This window comes from Camelus bactrianus, chromosome 15 (assembly GCF_048773025.1).
Source record: "Camelus bactrianus isolate YW-2024 breed Bactrian camel chromosome 15, ASM4877302v1, whole genome shotgun sequence".
NCBI lineage: Eukaryota > Metazoa > Chordata > Mammalia > Artiodactyla > Camelidae > Camelus > Camelus bactrianus.
Genome location: NC_133553.1, coordinates 67357846 through 67378441, shown reverse-complemented (window position 1 = coordinate 67378441; position 20596 = coordinate 67357846). Strand labels below are relative to the sequence as shown.

Below are 20596 nucleotides of genomic sequence, written 5' to 3'. Positions count from 1 at the left end.
GAAATCAAAGAGGAAATCTAAAAATACCTACAGACAAATGAAAATAAAAACATGATGATCCAAAAACCTATGGGAGGCAGCAAAAGCAGTTCTAAGAGGAAGTTTATAGCAATACAGTCCTACCTCAGGAAACAAGAAAAATCTCAAATCAACAATCTAACCTTACACGCAAAGCAACTAGAGAAGGAGGAACAATCAAAACCCAAAGTTAGTAGAAGAAAAGAAATGATAAAGATTAGAGCAGAAATAAATGAAATAGAGACTAAAAATAATTTTAAAAGATCAATGAAACTAAAAGCTGGCTCTTTGAAAAGATAAACAAAATTGATAAACTTTTAGCCAGATTCATCAAGGGAAAAAGGGAGAGGGCCCAAATCAATAAAATCAAATGAAAAAAAAAAAAGTTACAACTGACCACACAGAAATACAAAAGATCATAAGAGGCTACTATAAACAACTTTACACCAATAAAATGGAAAGGCACAATCTCCCAAGACTGAACCTAGAAGAATTAGAAAATATGAAGAGATCAATTACCAGTGCTTCAACTGAATCAGTAATTCAAAAACTCCCAACAAACAAAGGTCCAGGACCAGATGGCGTCACAGGGGAACTCTACCAAACATTTAGAGAAGAGTTAACGCCCATCCTCCTGAAACTATTCCAAAAAATTGCAGAGGAAGGAACACTTCCAAACATATTCTATGAGACCACCATCACCCTGATTCCAAAACCAAAGATATCACAGAAAAAGAAAATTACAGGCCAATACCACTGTGAACACAGATGCAAAAAGCCTCAACAAGACACTAGCAAATTGACTCCAATAATTCATTAAAAAGCTCACACACCATGATCACATTGGGTTCACCTCAGGGATGCAAGGACTTTTCAATATCTGCAAGTCAATCAGTGTGATACAGCACAGTAACAAACTGATGCATAAAAACATATGATCATCTCAACAGGTGCAGAAAAAGCTTTTGATAAAATTCAACATCCATTTATGATAAAAACTCTCCAGAAAGTGGGCTTAGAGGGAACATACCTCAACATAATAGAGGCCATATATGACACACCCACAGCTAACATCATACTCAATGGTGAGAAGCTGAAAGCATTTCCTCTAAGACTAGGCACAAGACAAGGATGCCCACTCTCATCACTTTTGTTCAACATAGTTTTGGAAGTCCTAGCCACAGCAATCAGAGGAGAAAAAGAAATAAAATGGATCCAAATTGGAAGAGAAGTAAAACAGTCACTGTTTGCAGATGACATGATCCTATACACAGAAAATCTTAAAGACACTGCCAGAGAACTACTAGGGCTCAGCAAGTAACTTGGTAGAGTTGCAGGATAAAAAATTAAGATACAGAAATCTGTTGAATTTCTATACATTAACAACAAAATATCAAAAGAGAAATTAAGGGAACAATCCCATTTACCATTGCATCAAAATGAATAAAATACTTAGGAATAAAACTACCTAAGGAGGCAAAAGACCTATAATCCAAAAATCATAAGGTGCTGATGAAAAAAACTGAAGATGACACAAGCAGATTGAAAGATATACCTACAGACTGGGAGAAAATATTTGCAAACCATGTTATTGACAAGGGCTTAGTTTCCAAAATATACAAATAGTTCATACAGCTTAATATCAAAAAAACAAACCAACCAATCAAAACATAGGCAGAAGACCAAAATTGACATTTCTTCAAAGAAGACATACAAATGGCCAATAGGCACATGAAAAAGTGCTCAGTATCACTAATTATTAGAGAAATGCAAATCAAAACTACAATGAGATGTCACTTCACAGTGGTCAGAATGGCCATCATTAAAAAGTCCACAAATGATAAATGCTGGAGAGGGTGTGGAGAAAAGGGAACCCTCCTGCTGGTGGGAATGTAGTCTGGTGCAGCCATTATGAAGAACAGTATGGAGGTTCCTTAAGAAACTAGAGTTACCATATGATCCTGCAATCCTACTCTTGGGTATATAATCTGGAGGGAACTCTAATTCAAAAAGATATATGCACCCCAATGTTTACAGCAGGACTATCTACAATACCCAAGACATGGAAGCAACCTAAATGTCTATCAATAGATGACTGGATAAAGAAGATGTGGTATGTATATACAATGGAATATTACTCGGCAATAAAAAAGAATGAAATAATGCCATTTGTAGCAACATGGATGGAGCTAGAGATTATCGTACTAAGTGAAGTCAGACAAGGACTGATATCACTTACATGTGGGATCTAAAAAGTGATACAAAAGAACTTATTCACAAAACAGAAATGGACTCATAGACACAGAAATCAAACTTAGGGTTACCAAAGGGGAAGGTGGGGAGGGGGTGGTGGAGTGGGAAGGGCTAAATTAGGAGTTTGGGATTAACATTTATACACCACTATGCATAAAACAGATAACCAACAAGGACTACTGTCCAGCACAGCAAACTGTATTGAATGTCTTGTAATAACCTAGAATGGAAAAAGAATCTGAAAAATAGGCTGAATCACTTTGCTGTACACCTGAAACTAACACATTGTACATTAACTATACTTCAATTGAAAATGGTTAAAAAAGAAAAAATAATAAAATAAAAGCTTCGTGTCTTATACATACTATTTGTCGTTGTAGGAGAACCCATTTTTCCAGATCAGAGTAAAGCTTCTAAAATAAATGCTTTCAGTGGTAGCTGGAATGGCATGCTTAAAAAGCTGATGGTAGAGGAAGCACTCGGCAGAGCGCTTTATAACATATTTGTTAGTACTTGCTCATCATGGGAAAGTGTACTTGACTAAAATCAAATACGGCTATGAAAACCACTTGCTCAGCTTCCTGTAGCTCAGGATATACAGATTTTGTGTATATTGCATTAAGTTATTATTGCCTTTAAAGGACTGAAATTGCATTAAAGGGATCAACAAATGCCATTTTTTGTGAAACTGAACATTTTGTGTGCTGCTTATAAACGTTATCTATAAATCAGCACTTGGGAAAGTTCTACTTTCTTAATTTGTTAATACCAGGAATAAAATATGAAAAATTAAACAGAAAACAAATCACCCGGTGGGGGGGGGGCATCAATCTTTGAAACTCCCCAGTACTGAAATGACTGGGCAGTCTTTGTCTCAGCTTCCCCACTGCATGTGAGCGGGTTTATGCCATTCCCCTTTGTTGTTGTGCAGCCAAGGGAGGCTCTACCATGTCATTAGCAAGATGGGAACAGTGGGACGTACCATGCTTGTGGCTGACTGTGAAGGGCCAGCAAGCCAGGGAGCAAGGACCTGTGACATCTGAAAAATTCTTCTCCACCTTTCAAATTCCTCAAAGTCTTTCAGTCATCTCATGACCCTCATATGTCTCTTTGTAAAGTCCTATTTAGCCATTTCAGGGGACAAAAAGCCACTTCTTTCTCCACTAAGCCACTCTCTGAAAACGGACAGGCTGGCCTCAGTGCTTACAAATCCAGGCTTCTGGCAGGGATGGGGAAGGAGAAAGCCGTCTTTCCTGGTCACTGTTCTGTGCCCTTCCTCACCGCACCCAGGCCTGACCGCACCTCCATCGCCCTCCTGTGCGTTCGCATCTCTTCCTATGATAAAGGGCCGGTGTCGGTGGCACCTCCACTATTCTGTTTCTTGAAAAGTGCAGCCTCTTTGGCCAGTTCGGTGTGGCTTGAATGAAGGAAGTTCAAAGGGCTGCTCTAGGTTAGAGTCTAAGGAAGGGTTTATTTTCTTACAGCTCCATCCAGTTGCTGCATTTGAAGCAAAGCTTCGCTTGGTATTTGCCCCATATTTAAAGTAGAGGTTTTAACATTTTTAACCTGATCTGTGGAGCAGAGGCTGAAAGCACTTCACTCTTGTTCAATACCCAGTATCTTGTTCTTCCCTTACTGCCTGGGTGTCTCTCTGGCTCCTTTGCATAAATCCTTTTCCAATCCTTTCAAATCTTCAGTATAAATTTGTTCCATCACCATCACTTGCAAAGTTGGAGTCACCGCTTCAGCTATGTGACAGGCTTCCCAAAGGTGGCTTTGGCACCCACTGCCTCAGCGGGCCCGGGCCTCTGGGAGACGGTTCTGAGCAGGCCTGAGACTTGTCCCACTGAAGTGGGCGGAGCTGGGGTGCCGATACCCCGACTCCCTGTTGGTGCTGGCTGAGACCTGCGCCCAGAGGCAGCACCTCCCCGGGAGCAGGCCAGGGAAGACTTCGGGTGAGGGCAGGGGGGCACAGGACACCGTTGGCTTTTACGTGAAGAACGAATGATGAGGGGATATGGGCGGGGCCGTGTGCACAGACCCCCTTCCCTGTTCTCAGGCCTGGTTCTGTCGCCGAGGTCTCACTCCCCGTCAGTCCCTAGGGAGCCTTTCCTAACGGCCAGTTAGAAACAACACCGCCTCGTACTCTATGCCCCTCCCCTGCTGGTTTTGCTTTATAGCACTTACCACTCCCTCATGCATTATGTGTGTGGGTTTTTCTTGCCTGAATCATTTCAGTGCGGGAAGAGACAGCACACAAATGTTTAACGCATCAGGCAGTCGTGAGCGCAGGGGAGGAAGAGTTAGGAACGTCGTCCGGGGAGGGGCTGCTACTGTATTCGGCAGCTTGTGTGTGGCGGGGGGTCCTCTTCCACAAGATGTCACTGAGTGGACAGAAACCTTTAGGGAATGAGGGAGTGAGAAAGCTTCCCAGGCAAAGGAGACAGCAGGTACAAAGGTCCTGAGGTGGAAGCACGTTTGGCGTATCTGAGGCCAACGCTGCGGGAGCACAGGCTTGAAGGGGAGAGGAGGCAGGTGAGGTCAGGCAGGTGGCGGGGAATCTGACAGACGGTTTGGTCTCGGTAAGGACTTGGGATTTTACTCTGCGAATTAGTCAGGGTTAAAAAAAAAAACAAAAAAAAAAACTAGCTGCCCTCCAGCCACATGCCGCCCGCGCGGCCGGGCCCTCCCGCACACAAAGCCGGGGGAGCGCGCGCCTTCTCTGGTGACGGGCGCGCTCCGTCTGCTTCACTAACGGGTCATCTGAGGTAGAAAATGAGGACATCAGTTCTTCCCTCAGCACCTGTTGGGGTGTTGCATGGACTGAATGTTTGTGTCCCCCAGAACTCATCTGTTGAAATCTAATCCCCAGCGTGATGGTCTTTTTTTTTAACCAAGTGAAGTTTCGGGGCAGGGCGGGGGGCGGGCACTGAGGCCAGAAAGGCGGCGCCCTCGTGACGGGTGTCAGCGCCCCCGTAAGGGCCCAGAGGGCAGGCGGACGCTCTTTGGGCCCCGTGAGAATAGGAAGAAATCAGCCGTCTGCCGCCGGACGCGCACTGTCTCCGGAAACGGGCCACGCCGGCACCCTGAGCTGCGAGAAGCCAGTTTCCGATGTTGGTAAGCGCCCCGGTCGGTGGCGTTTTGCTACAGCAGCCCAAGCTGGGGCAGGTGCTTACGCGCTGAGGAAGGAGATCCTTGTATTGAGTTTCAAGATACATTCTCTCTCCTTGACTTCCTTTTACCTCGTTCTGGCTTCGGGTCCACTTTTTGTGTCATTGCTCTTCCCCTCTGCAGCTCTCTTCTTGCAGGGTCACGGCAGGACATCTTCAAGGTAACGTTCTCCGTACAGACACTAAAAGGAGAGTCTCTACAATCGCTCGCAACGAAGTGCTGGGAAACCAGTGTTCTCAGCCCTCCTCTGCGCTGTGCTCTGTGTTCTCAGGATGATGACGTGATACACCTGAACTGCTGGCTCACTGAGAATGAAATGTAAGGTATATGCATATAAAGCCTATATTGGTGCAGTGATTTAGAATATGGAAGCCAAGAGACAACTCTCTGTAGTACATTACCTTTTTCCTGAATCTTACCCAAGTACACATATTGTAAAACAAATCATTTATAAGACAATCGGGGAAATTTGAACACTGGACATTCGATGCATTATTTTTTTAGGTGCAACAATGGTACTGTAGCTTTCTTAAGAGCGCTGCCTTTTAGGGATACTAAAATACTTTTGGATGAAATGACAAAACGATGCCTCGGATTTGTTTCAAAATAATCTAGGGGGAGAGGAGTGAAGAGACAAATAGATGAAACAAGATTGGTCACGAAACAATGAAAATGGGCACATGGAGATTCACTACTCTCTACGCCAAGATTTCCTACAATAAAAAGAAACAGAACACAGGGTGGGACACGTATCTACTCTGACACCGGTTACTCCAGCGAGATGAGTCCAGGTCTCACCCTCAAACTGCCCAGCCTTCTAGGGAGAAATGGAGGCCAGACACCGCAGGCCACCCTTCTGAGGACCTCGGCAATAGGGGCCCTGCCCCGGGGAGCAGCACTGTGCCGGCTGGCACGTGGCAGGGATGGAGGGAGGCTGGGCAAATAGATGCGCTTCTCAGTACACAGAGGAGGAGAGAGCTACACGGGGCATAGCGCCTGCAGGGAGGCAGGGGAGACCGCACACCCTCAGATCCCACGTTCTCCAGGTGTTCTGGGCCTACCTGGCAGGGCTCGAGGGGTTCAGTGCTATGAAGCTTGCCCAGGGGAGCACACGTGCTTCTGGCTCGCTGGCAGCCCCCAAGCTGAGCAGGGCGGAACTGGCTCTGGGGCCTTGCATGTTCCCTGGGATCAGCCAGCAAAGACTCGGGTCTCTGTATTGCCCCGACTCCTGCTTCCCACCGCGCGACAGCCCAGAAAACGGGAACCCAGCCGGTAAATTCAAACTGGGGCGAGGGGCCAGCGCCAGGAATGCGTGACTCCTCTCCAGCCTCGGCTGCTAAGAGTAGGAAGAAATAGCACCTGGCAGGAAGAAACCACCACGGCAGCCACCCACGGAAACAAGCCCAAACTGGGGTGCTGAGGGACGCCTGTCCTGGGAGACCCGAGTGATGATGATTTGTGTCCCAAGCGTTTGTCTTGGGAATGCGGCTGCTCGTATTTCATTTCCTTTTCGTTTGCTCAGTATCAGCCTCTCCCAAGCATCACTTTTTATTCAGTGCCTGAATCAAACATGCTGTCTCATTCCGTCTTTCTCTGAAGATGACCTGAGCGGAAAATACCACCCGCGGAAGGTGCTGTTGGCCTCACGTCACAGACACAGAAGCTGAGGTTGATAAGTTAAAAAGCCTCCCCAAGCTCACACAGCTTACCAGTGCAAGAGCTGAGATGTGAGCCTTATTCTTACTTCACAAAGCTGCCTCCACGTTGGGGAAGGTGATGTTGGCCCTGAGAATCTGCCCAAGAACCCCCAAGAGAGGGGAGGGGCTACCAGGAGACAGAACTGCCCTTGCAGCTGCCAGCCAGCTCTCATAGCACAACTGGCAGTGCTGGGTTTAGATGGACTGAGGAACCCATCCTTGATACAGAGTACCTCACGAGGCCTCTCTCCCCACCATCACATCCCATCTCAGCTTCCAGAAATCTCTTGGGCCCCATTAGCAGCTCCCATTATCATCTACAGGCCACGTCTGCTCCCCCTCCACCCCCCAGCACGGCCCGGCCAAGAAGCTCTCACCACTGAGCAGCGGGACCCAGTGGTACACGTGTGTTGCTCTCTCCATTCTCCACCACGACCCAGTCTCTGTTCCCTCTATTCCAACACAGGGAACTCTGGTCAGCTCACCAGGCATTTCAGAATCACGTCACTTTCTGAACTCAGCCCACTGGACCTCTGAGCTACACCAGGAGCTGCTGACCACCTCCCCCGAATCCCTCTTCCTTGGCCCTGTGACACCTCCTCAGGGGACCTCTGCTCCAGTGGACGATCCCTGGGGCTCTGCTGCGGGTTCTTCAGCTCCGAGAACTGCCCAGAGCCCCGCCCTCCTCCTGCCCTGTGCTCTCTCCCCAGGGGACCTGCAGCCTCACCCGACCCCCTCGACCACGCCCTGCAGGCCAGTGCCCTTCTGTTCACCGCACCGCTTCAGGGCTTGGGTGACGTGCCACGCCGCAGGGCACGGGATCTGGCTTTTCTGGGATGAAGCGATACAATCCGGGCAGGTGAAGGGAGCCAGAGCCCGACAGGGCGAACGCGCAGCAATGACGGACGGGGGCAGAACGGAGAGGAGGTGAACTCGCGCTCTGTCCCGCCAGCAACCCCATTGTGGTGCTTCTGTGGCGTCCACCTGAGACACCACACGTGGGCAAGCGGCTAGCTGTGTGTGCACCACCTCCCTGAGACAAAGTTTGTGTTCTCCTCTCCCTCCCTGCTCTGGGGTTGTATCTACCAATAAAGCGCCAACACTTCAGCTGTGTTTTCTAAGAAACCTGAGTTAAGGCAGAACTAAACTACGCTTGCAACCACCACGGACACGCTCCCCGCTCACGCCCCAAACTTCATCTCCACCCCAGACTCTCCACCGAGCCCTCGCCCAGCGGGTCCACCTGCTGACGGACAGCTCTGCTCGGCCGTTCTCCCACGCGCCTCAGACTCATCTCTAAACTGAAGCTCGCAGGGCCCCTCCCCGAACATGGGGCCTTCTCCCAGGTTTGGGGGGAGGCAGACATGAAAGACACCCTGAAGGCGCTGTCAGTCTGGCTGAAGTGGGAGACAGATGGGTTAACTAACAATTACAATGGAGCGGGACGCTTACTAGCGTAAAGCAACGCTGCAGGAGCGTGTGCTGAGGAGGAGAGCGCCTGCCGTGCACCAGGCTCGCGTGTGCGATCTCATTTAGCCTTTACAGCGGCCCTGTAAGGTACTGTTCCTCCCGTTTTGCAGCTGAGAAAGCAGACCGGAGATCAGAAACCTTCCCAAGGTCACAGTGCACCTAAATCTAAGCACACCAGAAAAAAAAAAAATAATAAAAAGGTTCATATTCTTTGCTGCCCCAGAACAGGAGCACCTAGTAGGTCACAGGGATTACAGATTTCCTAAGGCAGCAATGCCTGAGCTTAATAAATGAACACGATGTCAGCTAAGGTGGCGCGGGTGGGGTGGGGGCGGGGAGGTGGAGTGGAGGGAAGGAGGTAACTGGCATTCTGAGCAGTGGGAAGAGGCCTGAGCCATCACAGGGCGGCAGAGAAGCTGCAGGGGGCCACTGAGGCTGGACCGTGAGGCACGAGAGAGGCTGAGGGGCGGGCAGGACCCAGGGCACGGGTGGCCTCATGGGCAGTCCAGTGAGTCTGAATTTTAAATTCTAGGCACTTCAAGGAATCCTTTCAGGATTTTGTTTCATTTTAAATTCTAGTTGGAAGAACCACTTCAGGATTTAAAGCAGAGAATGACATGGCCCAGTCTGCATTCTGGAAAGGTCCCTTTGGCATCAATGAGCACTGGCTGAGAGAGGCAACGGAGGCAGGGGGACCAGTTTAAAAACTGCTGAAGTACCCAGAACAAGAAATTATTCACAAAGTTAGCAGTGGAGGGAGTGGGAAAAAGTGAACGGGTATGAGAGACGGTAATGAAGGACAAACTGAGCAGGACTGGGTAATAAATTAGCTAAGGAGAGTGAAGAAGACGTCAGATACTCCGGTTTGTGGCTTGTCGCACACGGGACGTAAGAGATGACTTCCCTTTTAGACCTGCTGACTTTGAGATAGATACCGACAGGCAACTGAATAAATGAGTCTTGCATTCAGGGAGTAAGTGGTGAGAAACTGCTCTCAAGGGACAGGAAAGCCCTGTCCTCTCCCCACGCCTCCGGGAGGTGCCCAGTCTCGGCCCTTGTTTTCTCACCCACCGAGGGGAAGGCAGGTCAGCAGCGTGGGCAGAAAGAACAGGGCCGCCACACACTCCCGGGAGAGAACAGTGCGCTGTGTGATTTCCTCAGCGCTAGCAGAGCCCCGTTTGGAGACAGACTCTCTGATACCAAGACACAGCCCCCCTTCCCAGCCAGTTCCGGGAGAATTAAGTCCTCACACCCCAAGATACCCCTCACATGTAATGAGTTACGTCCTGCGCGTCTAGGCTGGTAACAGCTACGTAAACCCCCCGACAGCATCGAGGAAGGTCACACAAATCATTTTCTCTTGGAAGCCTCCCTGAAGAAGGCCAAGGCACAGAGCAGGTATCAAGCACTGTAATTCACCGACCTTCCCGGAGCGGGCTCCGCCTGGGAACCGTGCCCAGCACTGCCTGTGCCCTGGGCCCCCAACCTGGAGCCTCCCTGTCCCATCTGCTCCTTCCCCTCCAGAGAGGAAGCTCCCCAGCTGGAGCTGCTCTGAAGCACGAAGGGTCTCTTCCTGCAACTGGATCAGAGACCGCCGGCGGCCTGGACAGGGTCTCCCCAAGAGAGGGATAAAACAGCGTATCAAGGAGCCAGCCCACTGCACTAACCGGCAGGGTCAGGGTGCTGCTCGCTGGCCTCAAATGTACAAGTGATTCCAGCAGATCTCGGCCAATGCCCAAAAAGCTGTAAGTTTTTTCAAAGGGGCTCCTCAGGTGACACTCATTTGTAGGGGAACTTGGGAGCAGCGTTTGTAACTTCTCTTTGCTCTTACTGATCTGTAATGTTGTCTCTGAGAGGTCCTGGGTCTTATGGGGAGACCGTGGACAGTGCATCAGAAAGCTGTCTGGAGAGGTGATCGTACCATTAGCCCAGCTCCAAATGCTGGCTTGAAGGCCAGTGGAAGATCCAGGAAGCAGAGGCAGGCCTGGCGGAGGCTAAACACTCCTGACCCTCCTACCTCCGTAAATGAACTCAGGTGCCGAGCGCCCGGTCTAGCCCCTGCCCCCTTGCTCAGAGAAACTTACTGCATGTGAATTTGAGGGACACAGCATTCTACAGATCACTGCCTTCCCATCCGGCACAGCCAAGCCTCCTCGCATCCCCTGTCCTCCACTCCTGCTCCGAATCAAATGGCCCATGTCCCACTCCCAACACCACAAAGAAAGCACTGAAGCAGAGGTGGCCTCGATCAAGACGTGAAGTCCTTCATTAGGGGGACCTCACTCAACCTTTGTGGTGGGGTCTCAGCCTGCCCCCCATGGCCCCTGAGGCTCCTCAGGAAGGAGGAAGCAGCTAAACAGCGGGTTTTGGCAGAGGCCGGGGAATGGAAATAGGGCAACCCACGTCAAGGGGCCGGGGCGGGACACTGACAGGTGGGGGTGAGGCTGACCGGGGCAGGAAGAGCTCTCCACACCCAGGGGCTGGCCGAGGTGGCTGTGTGGCAGGCAGAGCGGCCCCAGGAGGGCTGAGGGGAGAAGGGGACCGCGGGGGAAGGAGCACTTAGGAGATGAGGCGACCGTGAAGCTGGTGTAGCTGCTCCTGGGTGAGCACCAGCCGGTGCCGCTGCCCAAGGCCAGCCGCGCACGAGAAGATCACTTTGCCCACGTACACAGTGTCGTCCTGCTGCTCCTCCTTGGCCTGGGGGTTGGGGGAGGAAGAGGCCCCAGGTCAGGGGCTCACTTGTGCCGTGTGCCCCTGACACAGTCCTGAGCGCTGAGACCGAGGCAGCCTCTCAGGACCTGAGGCTTTGAGGCTCCTCGGTTATGACGAGCACGTTTTTTTCCAAATCAGAACTGGAGTACACAGCCTGACAAGGGAGTTTTCAGCCCATCCTGATATCGAAAGTCATAGAAGATGTTTGTGAAAATATTGGAATTTTTGGAAGCCTTGCCAGCACTCTTAAGTTGCTTCCAAGTAAGGCTGGGCGAGGTAACTCAGATGTGCAGTTGTTGGACCTGAGACCCCAGGGGCCTCTTCAAATTCTGGGGAGAGGGGAAGGGCCCACCTGAGCCCTCCATACTGCCCACCCTCCTCCCCGCACTCCCCCTTACCCTGAGGAAGGCTGATGAGGCGAAGGTGGCAAAGTCAGTGGGGACCGTGGCTCCGGGGCGCTGAGATACGGTCTCCTTAAGGACCTCATCCTGGTGGAGGAGGGGAAGAGGCTTCATTCAGGGGACCCCACCGGCTAGCCCAGTGTGGTTTCACAGGAACACTCAGACCAAGGAAGCAGGGACCCACTCCTCTTCATCACCACACTTTTGCTCTCAACTCCAACCCCACCGCTACCCAACATCCTTACTTTACAGATCCTTCAAGGCCCAATTCAGGCTCTGCAGCTTCTGGGAAGCCACCCCGACCATCCTACCCCGCAGTGACCTCAGCTCTGACAGAAGCAGCACCTGAACCACACGCTCAACCTGTTTTGCTGATGAGAATCTGTACCGAGAGTGAGCTCCCAAGGCAGGAACCCCGCCTTCCCTGCCACCCCCTCCCCAGCGGGCCGTCGAGCACAGGGCTGGGTTCCAGGAACCCCGGCACCTCCTGTGGAAGTGAGTGTGCTCAGGGCCCCCCAGCGAGCGCTCTGAAATGAGCACCGCAGGGTGAGAAAGGGCGGGGTCCAAACTGACCTTGAGCTTCTCGATGGTGTCACTTAGGGCCTTGAGCTGAGCCACCTGCTCCAGGAGCTGGGCCGAGGGGCTTTTGGCAGCTGTGGGGAGAGCAGGCCAGTGAGGCCACCAAGGCCCAGACAGGCAGCCGAGCTGGGTTAAGGGTCAAGAGTGCAAATGCTGGACCCTCCAACGGGGCAGACACGGAAGAGAGCAGGCGAATCGAGCAAACTGAACACAGAGGCCACGGAGCAGTGCTGGTGGAGCCTCCCGGCGTGAGAACTGCCCGGGCAGGGACTGCATCTCTGGGGCAAGGCGGGGATCTGTGGTTCATCCCAGGAGCTGGCAGGTCCATACCTGGGCTGGCGCGGGTGATGTCCACCACGCGGGTGTGCGTGCTCAGCTGATTCAACGTCTCCAGCAGCTGGGCGGTCTTGCGGTACAGCGCTCCAGCGGCTAGCTCACTGCCAGGGCCCTCGTGGGGTGGGAGGGAGAGCTTCGCCACGTGCAGAGGGGGCAGGGCTGCTAAGGACGCCTTCATCTGGGCTCCCTGTGAAGGAGGGGACGAAGGAAGAGGGGTGGCAGTGAGAGGTGACAGCAGGCCCTGCTGCCTGTCATCAGTGAGGCAGCTACATGCCACCTCGACCCGTCCTCCCCGGGACCCCCTCACCTTGAGGACGCTGTTCTCGTGCTGCAGCTGGGAGATGTGCAGTCTCATGGCAGAGATCTGCTGAAGCAGCAGCGGCGAGTCCTTCACCAGCCCTGGGCCTGGCACAGACGCCGGAGCCTGTCCGGGGGCACCGCCTGTGGGGACCACAGCAAATGTCATCAGCTCAGGTGGAGAGGGCTGAAGACGGCCTCCACCCGCAATCATCCCCTCCTACCTCCAGTCCTGATTGCTCCCCAGGGGCAAGTCTCACCCTGCGCCCCCAGCCCCGACTCCCACCAGCCCTGTTCACCCCCAGCCAGGATGGGTCTCTACCTCGCTGCTGCTCTTCTGTGCTCAGGACAGCCCACGGGGAGCAGGAAAAGAGGAGAGAGGAATTAGATGATCTGGGGGTGAGGGGGACACACCAGAGGAATCCCGGGTGTGCGGGAAAACCTTTCTCCTGATCACCACACCTTCTCTAGCAAGACCCTGCCTCTCTCAGGGGAAAGAGCGTGTGAAAGACAGAAAGGGGAGGCCACGAGACGGGGTGCGAGGAAGAGTGGCCGCGGGAGTGTGCGCTGGAGGAAGCACGCGGGGCATGAGGCCGTTCCTGCCTCATACTCCATCTCCAAGAAAGGCAGACGGAAGGCTCCCGAGACCCTCGGTGCTCCCTAGCGGCAAAACTTACGTTGAAGATGCAGACACACTCCCTGTCCCTCAGGTCCCCCACTGCTCTGAGGCAAAAGTCACCATTTTTTTTTTGGTGGGAAGTTTCATAGATTAAGAACCAATATTTGTTTAAAGAACTCATGCTAAAACAACACAATGTGGCAATTCTGGAGACTCCTCTCCCAAGGAACATGGACACATCTGCACCATGAAGACTGTACAGTCAAGAAGACACTTGGTGACCTCCGGTATCAAGCAGCACCAGTGATGGGGCCTCCGAATGAGGAGCAGACCCTAGGTGAGGCCAGCTGACAGGAGAGGCCCAGCAGGGGGATCTAGAGATCCTGAGGATTTAATTCCACTACAATGAGTTTGTCTGCTGGTGGTGAGGAGGGTAAGCAAGAAGCGGAAGAGAGAACAAAAGCAAACTATACAGTAGATGGGAACGACGATGGCAATGACCGTGACCTTGGTCAGGAACCTGGAGAGATGATGCCTGGAAGCCAGAAAAACTCCAAGTAAGGAGCCTTGGCCACACAAAGAGACCAGGCAAAGGTCAGAACACAAGCCCCAGGTGACACTGGGCGAATTCAGCAATGGAAGGGACAACCACACCACAGGGTGAAGCCACATGGACTCAGCGGAGAAAACGTAATGGCCACGCAGAGGAGGAACGAGGGGCGAGCACCGGGCCCTGCTGGGCGCCACGGCCGCGAGTCCCGCCTGCTGCAGGCCGGTGGCCCTCGTAAGTCACGGCTGGGACAGAAAGGCCAGACCGCAGAACCAGAAGGGACATCTACCAGCGTCTAACTGATGCTGTAACTCTGAGCTTCGCGGACAACTCGCTGATGCCTCACTGCCCCCACTTGGTCAGACAACGCCACACACCTCAGGAGAAGTAAGTGCTTGGTGAAAGCTGCCACGGAGTGACACCGGGCAAGCACGTTCCCAGCTGAACGTCCGGGCGGGTAAGAGGGGGCAGAAGTCAAACTGCGACCAAGGGCGGGAGGGAGGCCTTTCAGGTTCCTCTGGGCCGGCCCCACTGCACTCACCCCCAGCAATGTCAGAGACCAGGGTGGCAATACCCGAGGGAGGGGGCCCCCGGAGCCCCTCGATCGTGCGCTTGGACTGGCTGTTCAGCCGCTGCTTTAACTCTGCTTTCTCTGCCTCCAGCTGGTCGATGTCAGCCTGAAGGGCATCCATCGTCTCCTCAAACTCTCTGTGAAGGAGAAGCTGGGCTTGGGCAGAGCCCCTTCCCCAGGGCCCCATCCCCACTCCTCAGTCCCGGCGGGTCCCGGGAGCGGCCCTGCCGGCGGGGAGCCAGGGGCAGAAGAGGCTCAGACTGGGACCACACCATGGGGCTGTGCCCCCGGGGGAGTCTCACTACGGGGGGGCCTGGGTTGGGGGGCAGAGAGCTGCCGCAGGAGGGAGGGCTGGAGTGAGCAGGGCCCGGGGGAGGTGCCTGACTTCTCCTTCTTCCGCAGCAGCGCCTGGGTCTCCTCCAGCCGGGTCTGGACCTTCTCGATGCGCTCATCTGCATCCTTGGCCGCACTGTCCAGCTTCTTCTCCAGGAGGCTCAGCCGCACGTTGGCCTCACTGAGCTCCTCCCCCTGGACGAGGGCAGAGCGCGTCTAGTCCCCTTACACCCCCACGGCCCCCCAGGGACCCGGCTAGACCGTGAGACAGCAGGCTCCCTCAGGCCCCCCAAGAACTCCCACTGACCACAGGCACCACGCCCCCCCTCAGCCCACACCACGGCTGCCCTGTGCCCCACAGTACTTCCTGGCCCCCCAGGTCCTGAGCCTTCCCTGCCCTCACCTTAATCTTGAGTGACTTCTTCAACTCCTTAATAACTGTCTCTCGATCTTCAAGCTTCAAGCCCAGGCCTTCAGCGTCTGTGATCTCCGCACGAAGGGCTGCCGCCCGCAGCTCAACAGGGGGAGGCTAAGGGTCAGGGTCAGGGCAGAGGGTGGGGCGGGGAGAGAAGGTCACCAAGGTGCTCCTTTTAGAGATCCGGTCACAGGGAAAATCTCCTTGCTTTCTCCAAATCTCTTCCCTCGGCCTCCCAGCCCTCCTGTAACAGCAGTAGCTCTGGCAGTCCAGGTCCTCCAGGCCCCCGGAGGCCTCCAAGGGGCTCCCCACCCACCTTGCTAGGGGGCCGCTCTGCGTCGTACTCTCCCTCCTGCATGGCCGTGGCCACCTTGTTCATGGTACTGATGAGGATGCTGCATGACTGGCGCAGACACTCATGGGGGCTGCTGGAGGGGGCCCCGTAGATCTGTAGGAGCCCACGGCAACAGTGAGAACTCCACACAGGGGGCCCAGCTGACTCCCCCAGCACCACCTTCAGCCCAGCCATCCCGGCCCACCTGCTCGTTTGCTTTGAAAGCCAGCTCCTCCAGGGTAGCCACAGGCAGTCCCTCATTCTCCGCCAGCGGGGCAACGAGCTGGGCGGCGGCAGCTGCCACCTCCTGCAGCACAGCCACCACCCACGTCAAGTGCTTCCTGCAGTCCAGGAGGGTGTCAGATACCTGTGCAACCGGTCAGAGTCAGGAGCCCACCCTGGGCCCAGCACCACAGCCCCCAGCTCTCTCAAAACCATCCTTGTCCCCCAACCAGAGCCCGATCTTGCCATGCCAGGCCCCTCCTGGTTCTACTCAGCTTCCTTCCCGTCCCCCCTCCCAGCCCTAAACCTGTGGGCCGAAGGCTAGTGCAGCTGGGATCCCGGGAGCATCCGTCCCTGGCATTCGCCTTCGGATCTTCTTGCAGAACTGGCGGATGTCGCTGCACGATGTTTCCAGGTCCCGGAGCAGGAGGGCAATATCTGAAGCCTCCTGCCCACCCTGCTCAGGGAGTAGGAAATGCATGGGGAACCCAGTCAGTACTGGGGCTGAGGGTGAGGAGGCGGGGACCAAGAAAGAAGAGGAGCCCACGCAGACCCAGCTGTGCTCTCACCTGCAAGAAGGCGCGCAGCCGGCCCGCCTCCACGCTCATGCAGTCCAGGGCGCTCTGCGTGAACTGTGAGGACGGAGGCACGGCGCTCAGCTCTCAGCAGGGGGCCCTCTGCCCCGTCACCACCTCTAAGGAGTCTCCGCCCTCGGCTGACCCCCGTACATAGTGGGCCCTCTGGCTTCCCTGATCTGGCTTTAGTGACCCTGTCCCAGTCCTACGTGACACCCCTTAAGGGCCTGATCTGATATCTTCTGTTTCTGGTCTCTCTAAGGGGCTCAGCCGCCGGCCCGGACACCTCACCTTGATGTGGTCGGCCAGCTGCATGGTGCTGTCCTCAGGCTGATCGGCGAGGTGGACGCTGTACAGGTGCTGAAGACGGATGACAAAGAGGCAGACAGCCTTCAGGCCTTGGAAGAATGGAGAATTCTTCCCAAACTGCAATTTGAGCCCCAGGTATCCTGGGACTCCAGGGGTACGAGAGAGCAAGGGCGCCCAGCAGAAGAAACCCTCCCTTCCTCCTGGGCCAAGCCGGGGTTCTCGCCCCAGACCTGGTAGTACTTGATGGCCTTGGTGAGAGGCTCCACGTTGACAGTCTCATCCAGCTGATCCTTGTGCAGCAGCTCGATGAGGAAATCCAAGGAGCGCTCGTGGGCACTCATCTCGGGGTAGAGGCTGCCCACCTTCTTATACACGTCCACGTGGCACTGAGAGAGGGCACTGGAGACCAGCGGAGGGCCCTGTGAGGCCAGGGTCTCCCAGGCAATGTCAGTTCCAGCCAGTCCCGGGCCCGTGGCCCTGGCGTAGGGCTCGGGGGTCACTTACTGCTCGTAACGGTGCAGGGTGGCCTGCAGCAAACTCAGCGAGTACACCAGCCCAGCAGCAAAGCTGAGCTGCTCCCCCGCAGCCCCTCGAAGCCCCGGCCGCTCTGAACAGTTCTCACTTAGTTCAAACTTCTCCTGGGCCTGCTTCCGGATCAGCTCTGCCTGTGGGAGGAAGCACCAGAGACCTGGGGCTCAGGGCAGAGAACGGAGAACGCAGACTTAGGAATACACGGAGCTGAGCAACTACGCGCGGGGCACGGAGACGTGAGGGGGAAAGCAGAGACAGCTCTCAGACGGGCAAGGAGCCATACACGGGGAGAGGGCACTGACGCGGTCACCGGTGGTTCTGGGGATCTGGGATGTGGGGATGGACGGATAGCAGGACCAGTGGGATCAAGCTCCTTCCCAAGCCTTCAGGCCGCCGCTCCTGCTGCCCTTCTCCCTAGAATGCTCTCCTGACAATTATCTCCCCACTAACTCGTAGGCATCTTCTGGGTCTCACCTCAAGCGTTATCCCTTCAGTGATGTCCCTCTACCTAAGTCAGATCCCCAGCTGTGTTCTCTCAAAGCAGCCACCTCCCCACCGTCACCCGCCACGCGTAAGAAACGTCTGCCTGGGCCCCTGCTGACTGTGCTCCTCACTGCATCGCGAACTCTGCGAGCAGGGGCGCTGCCTGCTGCCTTTCCTTGGCATCCGCAAGGCCCTGTTCAGAGCAAGGTCAACAGACTCCGGCGGAGCATGGGATGGACAGACTGTACCTTGCAAACGAGACGAGGAATGAGCAGCAGCACCAGGACGCAGTCGTGGTCCCCGCCTGGCCGAAGGAAGCTGTCGGGCATGAAGGCTGTCAGCAGGGACATGTGCCGGTTGGCCTGGGCCACCTCCATCTGCCTCAATTCCATCTCAATTGCCTGTGAGGCAGACGAAGAGGTGGGCTCTCAGCCAGTCTGGAGAGAAACTCGTAACCGCCATGCCGTGCTCCACCCCGTGCCCTGCTTCTGGGACAAGCCCAGGCCAGGAGGCTTCCAAACCACCCCCCCCACCCAGGAACCTGAAGCCCAGAAGCCCCGGCCAAGTCAGCGCACAGCCGCGCCCGGGCTGGCGCCCCGGCACTCAGCCGTCTCCGGCCCACCCACTCCCCTGACCTTGGCGTGGGCCTTCGTCTCAGCAAACTTGATCTTGAAGTCAAAAGTCTCCGGTGGCGGCTGCTGCTGCCTCTCCGCAGACGCCTCCTGCTGGCTCGTCAGCTCGCGGTTCATGTCCTGGGGCGGGACAGACGGTGAGGCCCGGCCGGCTCCCGAGGGGCCCGGGACGGCCGTGGGCAGCGCGCAGGGGGCACCAGGCACCTGCAGGTGGGCGGTCAGCTGGCGGTACTTCTTGATGGTTTGCTGATAGTCTGCCACCGTCTCCTGGGCCGCCTCCACCCGCTTCTGGGCCTCCCGGACCCGCGCACCCGCCATGTCCAGCTGCTCCCGCAGTTCCAGCTCCGTCTCGCGCGCGTTCTCCTGCAGCTCGTCGTTCATCTCGTTCATCGCTTCCTGGGAGGCCGTGAGGTGGTGGGAAGGAAAGTCAGGGGGAGGGCACAGGCCGGGGCGGGTTCACTCACCACACGCCCTGCTCCAAGGTCAGGGGTCACAGGTCAGTCCATCCCTCAGCAAGTCCCTCCCAACCCCCCCAGGGTCAGAGGTCAGGGGCCTGCTGTTCTCTCACCAAGTCGCCCACGGTCTCCCTCAGTTCCCGCACTTTCTCCTCCAGATTCAGGTTCCGGTCCGTCAGCATCTCCACCATCTCCTCAGCACCCAGAGCGGCGTCCACCTGCGTAACCGGGAGGGGGCAGGGAGGAGGCTGCTGAAAGGGGCCCAGACAGCACCCAGAGGCGGCGCCAGCAGGGGGGTCGGCGGGGGCGCCCCGGGCAGGGTGCTGGGCCCCCCAGGCCAGCAGGGGGGTCGGTGGGGGCGCCCCGGGCAAGGCGCTGGGCCCCCCAGGCCAGCAGGGGGGTCGACGGGGGCGCCCCAGGCAAGGCGCTGGGCCCCCAGACCTGCTCCTTGAGCTCGTCGATGGTGCTCTCTGCCTGGGTCAGCTCCTCCTGCAGCCGCTCCCGCTGCTGCCTCACAGCTTCCAGCTCTTGGTTCTTCTTCTCCATGAGCTTCTGCAGTTTCACATGCTCCTGCTTCTCTGAAGAAGAAAGATCCCGCATCCTGGGGGAAAGTGGAGAGAGAAGGAGAGAGGGCGTGTGTCAGAGCCCCCGCGTGATGGCCGCCCTGACCCGTCTGGAGGCAGCCGGGCGAGCCCAGCAGCAGAGGGCCCTACCTCACCAGGGCGTCCTTCAGGCGCGCGTTCTGCTCCTCGAGCTGCTTGAGCTGATAGCTGGACGCAGCCCCGTCAGAGCCTGGGGAAGACCATCGACACTTTCAGACAAGGTTCCGACCCTGCCACTCGGTGCCCGGCTGCTCCTGGCCCTTACCCTTCTCTTCAATCTCGGCCTTGAGGATCTCCAAGTCGGTGGTGAGCTCGTCCACACGCTCCTTCAGCGCCTCCACCTCCTGCTGCAGGGACTCGGCCCGCTCTTCGGCCATCTCCTTGTCCAGAGTGGCCATCTCGATGGCGTCCGCAGTGTCGGCCATCTCCTCCATGTAGCGTTCCTTGGCCTCCAGCGCCTCCTTGGCTTCCTGAAGAGCGGTGGAGGTGGGCGGGGGCACGAGCGCGCAGCAGGCACCCTTTCTCACAGGACACTCCAGGCTCCGGTTCCAGCCCAGTTCCCAGCGTGCTTCCCCGGGCCCCGGGCCTCCCCAGACGCCCCCTTCATCCCAGGCCCCACCTTCCGCGCCTCCTTGAGGCGCCGCTGCAGGTCTGCCTGCTGCTCCTGCATTTTGCTTTTCCATTCCTGCACCTGCTCCAGCTGGATCTTGTGTTTCTCCAACTCTTTTAGTTTTGCCTTGTCTTCTGCGCGTTTCAGTCGCAGGGTCTCCAGTTTCTCCTCCAGGTCCCGCACCTGGGCCCTCAGCCCCTCCTCCTCCTGCAAAGGAGAGACCCCTTGGTCTATGCACAGCCACCCCACCTTCCCCACCGAGGCTGAGCGGAAAGAAACGTATGTAGCCGTCATTCCAGGCGCAGGGTCAATGGAAGTGGCATACGAACATCCGAGGGAAGCCCAACGCGTACGGGGCAAGTGTGGGAGAGGGGCAGCGAGGAAAGGGGAGCTTGGTCAGTGACGAGAGGCCTATGTGCTG

General features: G+C 55.5%; 1 protein-coding gene across 13 annotated transcripts in view; it reads right to left on the bottom strand.

The window, feature by feature from the left end:
- Positions 1 to 11030: 11030 nt before the first annotated feature.
- DCTN1 (dynactin subunit 1) overlaps positions 11031 to 20596 on the bottom strand; it is a 28725-nt gene continuing 19159 nt past the window's right edge. For 8 of the 13 annotated variants that reach the window (XM_074341339.1, XM_074341338.1, XM_074341340.1 and 5 more), the window contains 24 exons: positions 20185 to 20382; positions 19831 to 20035; positions 19677 to 19755; positions 19405 to 19564; positions 19077 to 19181; positions 18713 to 18904; positions 18512 to 18628; positions 18125 to 18277; positions 17367 to 17527; positions 17093 to 17261; positions 16845 to 16913; positions 16548 to 16610; positions 16286 to 16435; positions 15962 to 16123; positions 15739 to 15870; positions 15411 to 15536; positions 15060 to 15202; positions 14645 to 14811; positions 13257 to 13271; positions 12945 to 13078; positions 12632 to 12824; positions 12296 to 12375; positions 11720 to 11809; positions 11031 to 11306 (listed from right to left, as the gene is read on the bottom strand). In XM_074341339.1, coding sequence (XP_074197440.1) covers positions 11169 to 11306; positions 11720 to 11809; positions 12296 to 12375; positions 12632 to 12824; positions 12945 to 13078; positions 13257 to 13271; positions 14645 to 14811; positions 15060 to 15202; positions 15411 to 15536; positions 15739 to 15870; positions 15962 to 16123; positions 16286 to 16435; positions 16548 to 16610; positions 16845 to 16913; positions 17093 to 17261; positions 17367 to 17527; positions 18125 to 18277; positions 18512 to 18628; positions 18713 to 18904; positions 19077 to 19181; positions 19405 to 19564; positions 19677 to 19755; positions 19831 to 20035; positions 20185 to 20382 — 3201 coding nt within the window. In that variant the 3' untranslated portion in view covers positions 11031 to 11168. The remainder of the gene's footprint in view (positions 11307 to 11719; positions 11810 to 12295; positions 12376 to 12631; positions 12825 to 12944; positions 13079 to 13256; positions 13272 to 14644; positions 14812 to 15059; positions 15203 to 15410; positions 15537 to 15738; positions 15871 to 15961; positions 16124 to 16285; positions 16436 to 16547; positions 16611 to 16844; positions 16914 to 17092; positions 17262 to 17366; positions 17528 to 18124; positions 18278 to 18511; positions 18629 to 18712; positions 18905 to 19076; positions 19182 to 19404; positions 19565 to 19676; positions 19756 to 19830; positions 20036 to 20184; positions 20383 to 20596) is intronic. The other 5 variants (XM_074341333.1, XM_074341342.1, XM_074341344.1 and 2 more) reach the window with 3 other exon arrangements.